This window comes from Numenius arquata, chromosome 20 (genome assembly GCF_964106895.1).
Source record: "Numenius arquata chromosome 20, bNumArq3.hap1.1, whole genome shotgun sequence".
Taxonomy (NCBI): Eukaryota; Metazoa; Chordata; class Aves; order Charadriiformes; family Scolopacidae; genus Numenius; species Numenius arquata.
Window position 1 is genome coordinate 8,025,346 of NC_133595.1, and position 14,096 is coordinate 8,039,441.

General features: G+C 43.4%; 1 protein-coding gene across 1 annotated transcript in view; it reads left to right on the forward strand.

Annotated features, from left to right (window-relative positions):
• The window catches only part of PRDM16 (PR/SET domain 16), a 206,791-nt gene that overhangs the window by 38,367 nt on the left and 154,328 nt on the right, over nt 1–14,096 (forward strand). The window contains exon 3 of the mRNA XM_074161456.1: nt 8,256–8,306. Coding sequence (XP_074017557.1) covers nt 8,256–8,306 — 51 coding nt within the window. The remainder of the gene's footprint in view (nt 1–8,255; nt 8,307–14,096) is intronic.

Sequence of the window (14,096 nt, forward strand, 5' to 3'; positions counted from 1 at the left end):
GTTTGAAGACAAACAAATTGAGTAAATACAGATATAATTCAATACTTAGAACTTCTGTTTTAATCCTGTGATTGTAGACACTGCTGAGCACCAGACGTAGAGAGAAGTGTCCCTTTCAGCTTCTCAGAATTCAGTTTTATAATGGAATTTCCCTGCAGGAAAGAGGAAGTTCAAGATAATATTTTAAAAGAAAATATAATTAATTTAAACTTTTTTTTTTTCCTCGTGTGGACTGTGACATATTTCTTTTCTGGGAGGTGTTTCAAGAAGTGAGCAAATTACCAGATAAAAGACTTCCAGGCTTACATTATTAATTGGGACTTACTCTTTTTTTAAGAATCACTGTGTGTTGCTAAAGGGGGTGCAGTGGGTGTGCACGCACTGTGCGAGGGCTTCCTCTCTGCTCCAGGGGCCTTAAAGATCTCATTTTCTGTAGATGGTAAAACCTATTTTCTTCAAGTAGTCATAGTGAATAGGTGGTTGCTGAAGGTGACGTTGGGAGGCTGAAACGGAGGAGAAGGAGGGAGGGAGGTTAGATGTGGTGCCCTATGAAAGGGAGACCCCTCTCTGACTTGGATGCGAGGAACTCGTGTCACGAGTGAAATACGTTCTCTGTTAGCACAACTGCCAGACTCTCGAGTGCCTTTCTCATGCTCATTAACACTGGACTTTAAGAACCCGATAAGAACGCAATATAAAATCAAAGAGCCCCTAAAGACTGTGAGATTATATTTAATACTCTCCTATCACCAGTCCCCGAGTGCTTGGCGAGAGAAACGGTGACATTTACTAATCAGTCCCCTCTCCTATTTGTCTTGGCCGAAAGTCTCAAGTCCTCAGCTTATTGAAGTTATTACAAATGCTCTCCATTAGATTCTGTTTAACTTCCTGGTATTTGCAGTCGAACTTGATCCCAATGTCACGGAGGAGCTTTGTCTTTAAGAAGTGATACAGAAGTCACGATACCGAGTACGTAAATTGTGTGTTTATTTTCTTCCTCACAGTCTTTGTTCTTAAACACATTCTTCATGTTTGACGTTCCTTCTTGTCACCATTAACTGCCCCTGAGGTTTTCCTGCCCCTGTCTGGACGCACAGAAGTTTGGTTTGTGTGAGAAGGGGGTGCTGTTCCTTGCTAAAAGACGACTTGGGATGTTCCTTTCTCTTGAACGCCCTTTGGAATAACCTGTAACGATTCACCCCCATAAACTGCATTTTGTTCTCCTGAAAGTTGGCAAACAGGAGAAATTCCTTGGAAAAGCCACGCAGGACTTAAGGCAGGAGCAAGTGCCGAGGTGTCCCCTCGTTACCAGAAATTTTGGGCCACGGATCCCTCCTGGTTTTGAACATTTTCCCTGCAGCACTGCACCACCTTTCTGCTCAGACTTTCAACTGCAAAATAGATGGTTATAAAATGGTCTGTGGAGCGCATACCATGGCTCTGCAGACTGCTGCTGGTCCACAAACCACAGTTTGGCTGCTCTACAGTGTTCCCAATTGTGCTGGGGTTGCCCTTAGCAGTGAATGGTTGGTTTATTCTTTATACTCTTTTCAGCCCTTGGCTTGTTTCTTGCCAGTCAGAGTCGTGCTGTTCATCCTCCTTCACTCACCGGCCAGGAAAGGAAATTCTTCCTCTCAGACAAGAGCTTTCCTCCCTTTCCTCTTAATTCCAGGCACATTCGTTTCAAATTCCCAAGACAGCATATTGAAAATTTCCTCAAGTTAATAGGGCTTCACAAATTAACTTACTACAGAAAATGTAAAATTTCGGTAAACTGTTGGCCAGAAGGTGCTATAAAATCCCTATATTGTAAAAATGCAGCGAATAGAAAAATATTCTGAAGTGCTGAAAATAGTTTTCTGTGGGTTCCTTCTCCTCCTGGCTCTACTGTGAAAGAGCATCGTCTCTGAGACGTGGCCGGTGCAGGTTTTTAGCTGATGTGGTTTAAAGGACTGATCCCGCTCCTGAATGCAGTGTCGTCCCGAACCCACGTCCCTTCGAGGTCTGTTACCCACAGAGTTCATCTTGTATCCCCAAATAGCGTTATAGTCCTTTTAAATCAGCTCCTTTGGCCTACATCAGCACAGACAATTCCTGGCCTTTTCCATAGCTCCACCCTGGGGGGTCTTGGGATGCTCATGTTTTAAGGGTGTTTCCTGGGCAAGGCTTTCCTGGCTGAGGGATGTTATATTTATAAAGACAAAAGCAACAAGCATCCAAACCGGGCATTGATCATTACAGTGTTTAAGGAACTTTAGGAGGCTCAGATGAAGAGTGTCTCTTTGTGCTGGAAGGTAAAAACAGACATCTGAAATACAGGTGAAAATGTTTGCACAGAAAGCATCTGGATTAAAATTAATGTTAAAACAGCTCATTCCCTGCCAATACTCCAATGACATCAGGACCTGGATTAACACCCTGACCGCTTTTTGCACAAGCTGATGTGGCTCATGAGGCACATCCACAGGACATTCATGCAGAGAAGGCAACTGGTGGTTCTATTTGTGTTTCAGGACTTGGTATCTTTGGTGACAATAGACCAGATTATTAATTATTCCAGTTTATTCAATCGGGTGGCTCCACAGACTGTTAGTGAGGGCAGAAGGTTGAGAGTTTTGCCACTGATTTACCATGGAACTTCAGGCAACTCAGTCTTCAGACCTCAATTTACAGGCTTTTCAACTAGATATTTTTCTTCCACAGGGAGTTCAGAGCTTACAAAATTTACTGCTTGATTTTTTTATGTTTATGTAAGTTAAGTTCAGCAGATTTTGTATTGGTTCTATGTGCCGGTTTGAAATTATCCAGGATGATGTTTGTATTTGGTTACTGACGTGTCTGAAGCTTGTGATGAAGCCTGAGCCGCTGCGAAGGAGCAGTGAGCGTTCGATACCCTGGGTGTATGCCACAGGAGACTTTTCTATATAATGCCCAACTCCACGGAAGAGCTAAAGAAGCGGCAGCTGCTGTGACAGGTGTTGTATTTTGCACAAATCAGCTTTTTTGGTTTCACTTCAAAATTAGCGAATTGTTAATAAACAAACAAACAAACAAACCCTTTCCTGCTTGGGTGTTCGCTCTCTGCCGTCTCCGGAGCTGTCGGTGGCAGAGCCGATCAGCTCCTCCTGCCGCGGCACCGGCGGTTGTCGATAGAATGAGGAATGGCTTTGCACCTCTCAGGCAAATAGTAACGATGAAAAATACTTTGTGTGGGTTTTTTTCTTTGTTTGTTTTGTTTTGTTTTTGTGAAATTGTCCTTGAGCAGCAGGGAGTGAGAACGTTGTTGTGATACGTGCTAAAGCCAGAGACAGGCATAAAGTTTGAGGAGTCTCCGTCCGCGTCGGAGCCGAGGGAGCCAGCTCGTGCCGGCAGCCAGGTGAAGAGATTCATTTTTTCATACCAAACCCCTCCATTTCCCACCTCTCACCCCTGTGGGAACTGCGACGAAGGGGGTGTTTGAGCACCCTCGGTTCTCCGATGGAGACCAAGGAGTGGGGCGTCTGGGGGTGGGCACATCCCAGGGAAGTTCTGACCCCCTGAGCTGGAGGGCTGTACCCCGCAAGGTGCTTTGTGCCCCTGGCCTCCCTCCAGAAAAGCACTTACGTCTGGAACAATTCTGTTTCTATTTATTTCACTGATACCACTCGCTTAAATACCTGACTGGGCCGGGGCCAGCACTCTCAGGACTTAGCAGGGTGAAACTTTAAAAGGAGCAATTAATGGAAATTATGAAGAACAAGATTTGTAGCTTAATAACAGTGTTCTCCTATTGGAATTACAGAATTGTAGCATGGTTTGGGTGGGAAGGGACCTTAAAGACCATCCAGTTCCAGACCCCCTGCCCCGGGCAGGGACACCTCCCACCAGACCAGGTTGCTCCAAGCCCCCTCCAACCTGGCCTTGGACCCCTCCAGGGATGGGGCAGCTACAGCTTCCCTCCCCCTTGCCGTGCTGGCCAGGCTGCTGGGGATGCTGCTGGTGGGAATGTTTCTCAGTAGCAGAGCTGAGATGTATTTTTTAAAGCCCAGGAGGAGCTGGCTGGAAGGAAACGCTTGCTCTGCGTGTGAGTTGTTGGCGTGTGCCCCGAGTGATCACGCCGCCAGCGCAGGCATCGCGTCTTCGTCATGCAGGGAAACTTGCCCATTAACAACAGCAAATGAGGCACAGTAGGGACAGAGCCTGTGGTTTCATCTGCAGTATTAATGTCAACTTGTGCACAAGTAAGACTCAGAGGCCCTCAGCTAATTTAAAGCAAAACAAGTGTTTTCAAGATAGTTTTTTTTTGTATGATGAGGCTGCATGGTGTTTGCCGAAGAAGGGTTCAGACGGTGCAGGTGGCACAGATGGGGTTCCAGAGCTGGAGGTGATGTCCCTATCGTGGTGACAGGGCTGGGCAGTGCTAGGGGCTCTCCGGAGCTCGGGAAGCGCCGGCTTCAAGGGCAGGTACCCAGGCACTGATGGAAACATGGAAGTGCTGCTTGGCTTTAGGTCTTACTGACTTCAACAGCAATGTATTGAGGTCTTCCTAAAGAATTAGCTGATAATGCGGAACAACTTATTGAAAAAAGTGCTATTCGCTGCATACCGACCTCTGTGGAATTAATTATTGGGCATTCTCTTCTGTTTCCAACTCGGAACAGACGTGGAAATACTTCTTAAAAACCCAGGTTCACAGCGATCTGGCAGGGGCAGGTTCTAGTCTGTCATCTTCTCCGCCTTTGCTGAATGCATCAAGCCATGCTATTTAAGTTTTGGGTTGGTTTTTTTAGTTTTCTTTTAAATGACAGTTTATCTGAGCCCACGGAATGAATGGATAACGTTACTATTTACATAAGCTCATTGTGATCTGTCTCGGTAATGTAATCAAATTAGGGTTAACTGCAGCTGGAGAATGCCAGCTTGTAAACTGTTTTTCAAAAAGAATCACATGGTGTTACTTGACATGTTTAGTATACATTCAGGGGGCTTTGCAGAAATTATAGCACATCCCTAACTAATGTAACCGACTCGGGGGTTCTGTTGCCACCAGTTCGCTGAATCCGGGAAATGAAATGCAGCAAAACTCATCGACAGTCGGAGGAGATACACCTCCAACCGCGTTCCTCAAACACAACCTCTTCTGACGCGGCTGCTGCTGACACGTTGTCTTTCCTTGGGCTAAAATCAACATATCAGTTGATAGAAGCAGCATATGGTGTAAATTTTGAGTACATTTAAGAACATCTGTGTTAACTGCAAAAGCACAGCCCACTGTAGACGTCAAGCACTATATTTAGTCTTATGGCATTCGCATCAGATGAAGTCCAGCCTGAGCTAAAATTACCCAATGAGTAGATTTTCAAAGTATCTTTTGTTATTCTTATTAATAAACATCGCATCTGGTACTCACTTTCCCCCTTTCTCATTTAATTAGGAGGTACTGTTTACAGCACAGAGCTGCTGTCAGCAAGTTCTCCCGTGGTTGCAGGGAGCCATCTCCCAGGACAGTCCTTGCCCCTCGGAGCCCTCAGACACTTTTCATTCCAAGCTGGGAATGCAGAAGAAGGATTTTGAAATTTTGAAGGTTTCGGCAGGCTCTGTCGGAGCCCGGGCACTGCTTTGGCAGCCAGAGGGGTTGGTTGTCCCTGGTTGTCCCCGGTCCCTGCACACACGTGGGACCCACCACATCCCTCCTGGTACCAAACCAGCTCGAGGCCAATCTCTCAGCCTGTTCTACTCACGTGGGTGAAGAGGAAATTTAGACACATGCAGGTCATGGGCCATAAAAGTCTGTGGCAGAACTTAGTCCCACAAGGTTGCGTTTTGGACATATTTATCTTTCTTTTTTAAAAGTCCAGTGTAAAGGAAAGATGGAAAATATCATCTGAAAAGAGTTCCTGATCTCCCACTACTGCTAAAATACCTTTTCCACACGTAAATGTTCTGATGGTTTGAGAGGGGAGATGGTTCCATGGAAACTGAAATTCTTCATGAAATCAAGGTTTGTTTCCCCCCAAGTTCTGTAATAGAAGGAATCTGAAAAAATATTTCGCCTTGTCGAAAACCAGCCATTTTTAAATATTCTGAATGAACAGTTAAATAAGCAGCCACTGATGCTTTTCTGTAGAAGTACCATTTTTAAATACGTATGAAATACTTTTCACAGAAATTCTGTTCTCTAAGAATTTTGAAATTTGGGATCTGCTATGAACTGAAGGGAAAAAAAAATAAATATGGTTTGAGAAACAGAACTTGCCCCTTGAGCGCAGATCTGTCCAAACCAACAAAAGGAAGCTTGTGTTGGCATCCGGATTCAGACTCAGGAATTCCTGACTCTTAAGCCTGTTTATACAGGACTATACCACAGCCCAATTTGCACTTCATTTTAATTTTTTTTTCCCCCTCTACATTTTATGGTCCTGTTGAACGGGTGGATTATGCACTCTGAATGCACATACTTAACCAATTGTATTTTAAGGTTTTTTTTTGCATATAATAATTATAGTTAAGTGTCTTCATTTGAAAGCAGCGGTGTTCCATGAAGGCTTTTAAGTCGTTTAGCACAGGCATATTTATATTACAGCTCTGAAAGTTTCATGGCCAAATTCTCAAAAGGTTTTGAGGGTGGCTGGTTCCCAGTGAAGGCAACGGGAGCCGCGAGTGCTCTGAGCCCGAGAACGGCCAGTGGTTCCCCAGCAACTTCAGTATCCTTAGTCTGGAGAAGACTGAGGAGGACCTGATAACGCTTATAAATACTTAAAGGGAGGGTGTCAGGAGGATGGGGCCAGTCTTTTTTCAGTGGTGCCCAGGGACAGGACAAGAGGAAATGGGCACAAACTTGAACATAAGAAGTTCCATCTAAACATGAGGAGGAACTTCTTTGCTGTGAGGGTGGCAGAGCCCTGGAAGAGGCTGCCCAGAGAGGTGGTGGAGTCTCCTTCTCTGGAGACAATGAAACCCGCCTGGGCACGTTCCTGTGGGACCTGCTCTGGGTGGATCTGCTTTGGCAGGGGGGTTGGACTAGATGATCTCCAGAGGTCCCTTCCAACCCCATGTGATTCTGTGATCCGCTAGAGCTGTTGTAAAATACAGAATGGTGTAGGATTCTTCCTATTTAAGACAGGAGACGTTGTTGTTGTGGCTGAGCTTGGAGATATTTACCAACATTTCTGAAGTCTGTAAATCGGTGGATCTCACCTGGGCACGGTCAAAGGGGGTCCAAGAACTTTGTGCCAAATCCTCAGCTGCAGAAACACAACTTCCTTGATTTTGTCAGAATCAAGTCAACTTACGCCAAGAGAAGACTTGGCCCGTGCTTATTTTATCTTGGGTTTCCTTGCATTTTGGTCTCTGTTACTTGGAGCTTTTTTTTCCTGCTCTCCTTCGGTAGCCAAAATACATTGCCTGGGCCCAGAAGTCTTGAGTACCTTGACCCAACCTGGAACTTGAGTATGTGTTTAACCTCAGGTGTCCGAGAGCCCCACTGAGGTCACTGAAGCTGCTTAAATGTGGCTGCTCCAGCGAGTCTTGTGTAGAGTGTGTTTGTCCTGATGGGGCTGCCCAGTCTGAGAGAAGGTTTAGGTACTTGACCTCCCCGAGTGCCTGCTGACCTAGAGCTAATTGGAGGTAGAACACAGCAGCGTTTTAATGACTTGTGTCACCACACCCCTGTTGGAGGAGCAATTAAAGAGCTTCCTGGGCAGCTGCAGGAAGCGCTGAGGTATTGAAGCATCCCTGGCCCTGCCATCAGTCCCTGCCCTTGGCATGGGGCTACTGGTGTGAAGTTCTTGGCTCAGCACCTGGCTACAGGAGGCCAGAGCATCCATCCTTGTGAGGTGGAAGGTACCTCCAGCGTCACACAGGGAATGCTCGGAGTGCAGTTGTCGCCAGGCCTGTCTCTGTCCCCATCCCTGGTGAGGCACTGGCTGTTGGCTTGGGTCGCCCGCTCCAGAGGCACTCGCTTTTGGAGACTTCACAGGTCCCCATCCCCTTAGCGCCCAAACTCTACAGCACCTGCCATTTGGGAAAGAAATGCGTGTTTTCGTCAGCCAAATCTAAGGAAATAATTTATAGAAGCTACAGAAAACCTTAATGTGTGGGAGAATATAAGGTAGTTCTGGTATAAACCTTCTATCTGACTTCCAAAACGTCTGTGTCGCTCTGTTGCAGTTGAGAGTGTTGGCCTTTAAACATAATGATAATGATAATAAGTATTATTTTATAATATTCTTAGTTGCAATCCAACTTAATTTTTTTTCTATTATATTTGTTCGTAGCAAATACTGACTGATCCCGAGGTGGCCTCCCAAGAGGGCAATATCAAAAAGGTAGGATATGGATCAATCTTATGCAAGTTGTTTTTCTGTCTGGCTTTGAAATACACTGAGACACTTTTTCCTCTACTTATTTCTGAACAAAGGTGTGTATCGGAATAGCGTCGTAGAAGTTTTCCAATATTTGCTGTTGCTTTTTTGGATTAAGCATTGTGGTTCTGTTGGCATATTTTTCTGTCTTTTTGTGATGCCAGTATTTAAGAAAAAGAAAATAACAGTTTGAAGCGTTCCTTGATTCAGCTACAATACGAACAGCTACCAGTCCAAATCCAAAAACCTCATTTACCTCTTTTCCAGTAAAAGAAAATGTTGGTCCTTTGTTAGAAGTGCTAAATTTTTAGAGGTCACGTCACTATGTAAATGTGGCTTACGTGAAGTCCAAGGGAAAAGAAAGAGATCTATGAAAGGATAAAATTTAACTCGTATGATGCAGTACCGGTGCTTTTCATCACATTGTGATGCTTAAACTGTAACACTGACCAGAGAAAAATGTGTTCCAAATACAGCCCAGCTGTATAAATGTCTTCATAGGCGCTGTGAGGCAGCCTCAACACTACATATTTCAGTAGCCAGTCTTCTATTTGGGTTGGGGTTATTCTCAGTAGCACTAAAATGACATTCTTTCCGTGGCCGGCTTTTGGTTAACGGCTTTGCTAAAGTAAAGTGTGAGAAGCCACATTTGATTATACCCTCTCTAGATGTCTAGAGGTAGCGCGTCCCTGTTGAAATAATGAGCTGGGTGTAATTCTTTTCATATGCAATTGTCTTCTAATGGGTATTCACAGTCCTATTCATAAAATATGAATTTTTCAAAGTGGAACATATTTTGAATTGGAACTTGCAACAACTGCCATTTTTATTCATCCATTTAAATGAGGTTCAGTGCTGTTTCTTAACTCCAAAAGCTAAAAGGAAACACTTGTTCCACTCTGCCAAACAAAGTGAAATATAATACTGGTCAGGCTCCAGAGTTAGTTTGGGAAAAGATATTTAGACACGCGTCCGGTATGGACCATTCTAGTCTTACCATGTCAAGCAAAATAAGCTTTTATTTTGGAAAGCCAGGCTACCGATACGGAAGGTCCTTTGACCATCCAATGACCTTGCAGAGGACCTATCGCAATTCTGCTGAACTTTTTACCTTGTTCATCTCCATAACTCATTTGGGGTTTGTCTCTGCCTCTGTGGGATCCTTTTGTCTGAACGGACATGATGACAAGGTGGCAGGTTCTTATTATCACAGCGCACTTATCACAAGGATGGGGGAAATTCTCCATGGCTCGGGACTGCTCAGCTATTTCTTTCTCAGTCTTTAATTACAATATCACAGTGAAATTCTACATCCCGACCTCACCGAATCCACGTTACCCTGAAGAGAGCAGGCTTTGTAAAAACAAGGGTAGAAGGAAATGTTAGACTGGCAGCTTTAATGTTCAATACCTGGGTTTGTATTTAAACTTCATTACTTTTATTTCAAAGCAGAATGTTGCAAAAACCACAGGTCTTTGAAAAAAATACAGTGTCCTTAAATATTTTCCTGTACGGCAGGTATAAAACTGGACAATTATGATATTTGACAAGGGGGGGAAGGACCCGCCTTCCACTTCTGTCTTTTAAATGCATTGTAGAGAAGCAGTAGTGGGAGTTTATGAGGTGATAAATTTATTGAAGGATGGGCAGTAGGGTTTTACAGCTGGGGTAAAGGAGGTCAAAGCAGTAAGGTAAAGAGTTCAAGTCTAAACTTTATGGCTTGTGAAAAGACTACTGCTAGACAGCTTTTTAGTCAGAAGAAAATGAAAAATAAAGAATGAAAAATAATTCTGTACAATTTGTGTAGTATTTTAAAATTGTTTGTAAGTAGTACTCTAGCATTTTGCTCCAGTGGTACAAAAACCGTCTTGGGAGAAGATTTCCTTTTCCAGCCTCTCTAAATCATTCGGTTGTCATATCCCTGAAGACACAATAGTTGAGATTTGACTTCAATTTATTCCTGTTCCTTCAGAGATAAGTTGGTGGTGAGAAGGTGACTGAAGACAAGTGTAAGGGCAGAGGGTGGGCTCATTTAAACTGGGAGAGAGGGAAGTCGCAGCCAAACAGAGGGACCATCGTTTCCAGAGGCTCCTTTGAGTGACTGTTGTGTCACAGGTTCAGAACTGGGTGGTAACAAGGACTAGAAGGAGAAAAAAAAACCCTCTAGAATGCAGAGAAATTCTGTAAAAATAGTAAGAGCAAAAAATAGAGCAGGGAAGGGAAGCGTGGTATCGGTGAGGGGTATGGGGAGGTGCACAGGAAGCAATCCCTGCTCTAAAAATTGACCCAAATATTATTTCTGCTGTTAAGCTGCCAGGAAAAAAAAAAGCTTGATAATGTAACTTTTGATAAACTGAAAGGCAGTGAAAAGTCTGAAGACACAGCACAGCAGACACTATTAATATATATTAATATATTACACTATTGTATAATAAAGCAGGTCATTTTTTGGCTTGGAGCAAAGTAAGAAGTATTTTCCCACTGTGTCCAGTATTGTTCAGTTTGTGTTACTGTTATTTCTGCTGGGACCAGTAACACCAGAGAGCTGATTTGTTTGGTAGTGGTTGTCTCACAAGAATTAAGATTTCTAGCAATGTTATTAAAGGCTCTAGATCCTGGATCATTTTTTCGTATCTGGAAATGTGCTGTGCTACAGACTAGAGTCCTACCAAGGTTCCCTTTTATCTGCTTTGCTTGCTGGTGTTTAGTTTAACTTGCTCAAATACACATCAGCTCCTCATCCTGTTTGTTTAATTTTAAATAATCGATTGTGAAAGTAATGCTAAAATAGGAGATGAACATTTTTGAGTGAACTGAATGCATACATTCAGAGATGGGCACCGATATGTAATTATACCTGTGGGCACATTGTCCCATATTCCCAAACGTCTGTTTTTCCAAGCCACCTTCCTGCAGCCTGTTTGTTTTCCTTAGAGAGCAGCTCACATGCTCTATCGCTCTGAATTTTGTAAGCTGCTCCACTGCATTCAATACGTTGGAAAAATCGGCTCGTTATCATTATCTTCATTGTCATTTTGGTTTAACTCTGAGAGGGAGATGAAGGATTGAGGCTTCCTCCGGCAGGAAGCGAGGGCAGTGTCCATTACAAGACACCTTTTTTTTTCCACGGAGCGATGCCAGGTGTATTTATCTCTCCTCTAAAAGTCACTTTGGAGGCTGGTTTGAGGCTGGCGTTGAAGGAGGCTCGGTGTGTGCGCAGCTCCCAGCCAACCTCCCCTGGATGGGCTGTTTTTCTGACTGCGGTGACAAGAGACCTCGGGGACTTCTCTCTTCTGTAGGCTCTCTATTTAGTTTCTGTTTACTTAGAGGGAATAGCCTGAGGGGCTACTGGAGAGAAAACATCTGTGGGAGATAATCTATAGAGTTATCTATCTATCACTCTTGTCGACCCTGTCTCCCCTGAGAGCAAGCTGAGAGACTTGTAATAAAAAGGCATCGCTGAAGAGGCTTTAGGGACAAATAAAGAGACATGTTAAGGGCCAGCTGAAAAAGGATAGAAGACATTATTAAAGCTCAATAGCCGTCTTATCAAAATCCAATAGGATAGGCATTTGGCAAAAGGCTTTAAATTTATTCTTTGACTTTCTGGAGAGCTTGAATTTATCCATTAACAAGAATGTACTACACAGGGAGCGGGAGATGCTATCGGCTTCAAAAGGGCTGGATTCAATCTGGGATTGTATAAAACAACAACAAAAACTGAGGACAAAACCAGTTTTTCCCCCTGCTTTGGCTGAGTTCATACTTACATTGCAAAATACTAGAAGCTGGTAATATATAACGCCGGTGACACTATAAACTAAAAGTAATTTATTCAGCATGGTAATTTATTCTCTACTTCCAAATCACAGATTTATGTTTTTTAAATAAGGTGACTTTAGAAACTCTGTGAGATTAGAAATCTTGACCTCTTGGAAAGCATCAAGTAGTAAAGAAGGATCCTAGGTAGATGGAAAGCTTTTATTCCTGAAACAAAAGTAAAAGCCAACTCACGTTTTGTTGCTGCAGATACAAAGCGGGGTAGGGCCATAAATCTCTCAGGTTTATTATTATATACAAAATGCTACAGGTCACAGGAACCATCTGATACTTCAGAACCGCATTGTTCGCACAGGATGATTGATTGATAATTATGATAATTTGCAAAATGATTATTTGGGTATTATAACCATAGTTTGTCCCACTGGGTTGCTGTGAAGACATTTTCTATATCACGGGCCGTCAGAAATGGCCTCTGGCAAGGAGGGCGATGGCAGGGTCTGGCCGGTCTCTCCCGGTGGGACCCGTGGGGCTGATGAATGATGACCCAGAGGAGTAAGAAATCAGACTTCAATAAGCAGTCAGGAAGGTAGTTAGAGAAGAGCAAGGGAACTGTTAACTGTCTTTTGTGGAGCAATTACTAGCAGGGCCATACACCCCCGGGCCTCGCACGCTCTGCCAGAATATTCGGCGTGCGGAGAGAGAGTGACTTAGAGATTTTAACTCCAGCTCTTTAAAGTTCCTGGATTTGCAGCGCTTTGCACAAAGTACATCTGCGTGTCTGCGTTTAAGATACATTGCGATTGTGTTTATTATCTGTATCTGATAAAAGGTGTTCTAAAATTGCTAGTAATGATTTAAATAGTCACATTTCAGTGATAATTCTTCATCTTTCAGTTCTGTGCATTGAAGAATCAAGCTCCCAGTTTTAGTGCTTTTAAAACAGTCCTCATGCTTACTGAGAATTTACCCTAGTAACCAGACTGAATTATTTTTAAAATATCACCTGCTTTTGCGTGCTTAAAATTAGCTTAAAAAAAGGGGAGGGTGTTGTCGTGAAAGGTGGCAGCGCGTGGGGAGCTGGGAGCCGGGGGTGAATGATGCTGCACAAACCCTGCCAGAGCGGTGACAATGCCCAGTTATCATAGTTAAAGTCTGGCTTCAACACCATCACTGCCTTACAGTTACTGTTTAAGAAAGAGCTTTAATTTGCTTGCTTTATAGGTTGTATCTTTATGAAATAAAGGTATGTTTAGCTGCCACAAACAGAGGCAGCTTTGAGTTGATTTTTATAATCTTTTCTTGAATAGACTTGCGTCATTCCAATAAGCCCTGGACAAAAGAGTGGACAGTTGTCTGAGAGTCTTTTTTATAACATTTCTCTCTTTCTATTGTTAGAGAGCTGCTAATAAAAGAACCAGGAGTCCATTAATTCAGTGAATGAACATATAGTAAAGTCAGTTCCCTCTTGAGAACAATAATGTTGCGGTCAGCTTAGGTTTCCATGGAAACTAAGTACTTCTAAGAAGTTTGCATCCTTGATTTTGCTGAAATGAAGCATGTAAAGTAAAAAAAAAAAAAAGGTGTAAGGCTGGCACAGAAAAGTCAGCGAAGAAAGTGATGGTTAAATTATTTTGCAGGAATAACATCGTGCATTTAATTTCTGATACAGATGTCTGGGGTTGATTGTATAGAGTGTGTGGATGAGAAATGATCCCGTAAAAGACCTCTGGGGGATTTTGAACCTATAAATCAGGCCGAATTAAGAAGACCAGCAGTGGTTGCGTTTGCTCTCGCCGTATCTCCAGTACATTCCAGTCCACTGCAGCCACACGCACCACCACGAGGTGGGAACAGCCAGCCTCAGCCAGTAGTTTCCGATGATTAGGGTGGTTAATGACAATTTGCCGTGTTTTCTCTTGGCAAGTTACTGCAAAGTATGGATATGGTGTGACCCTTCTTGTAAATTGAGTT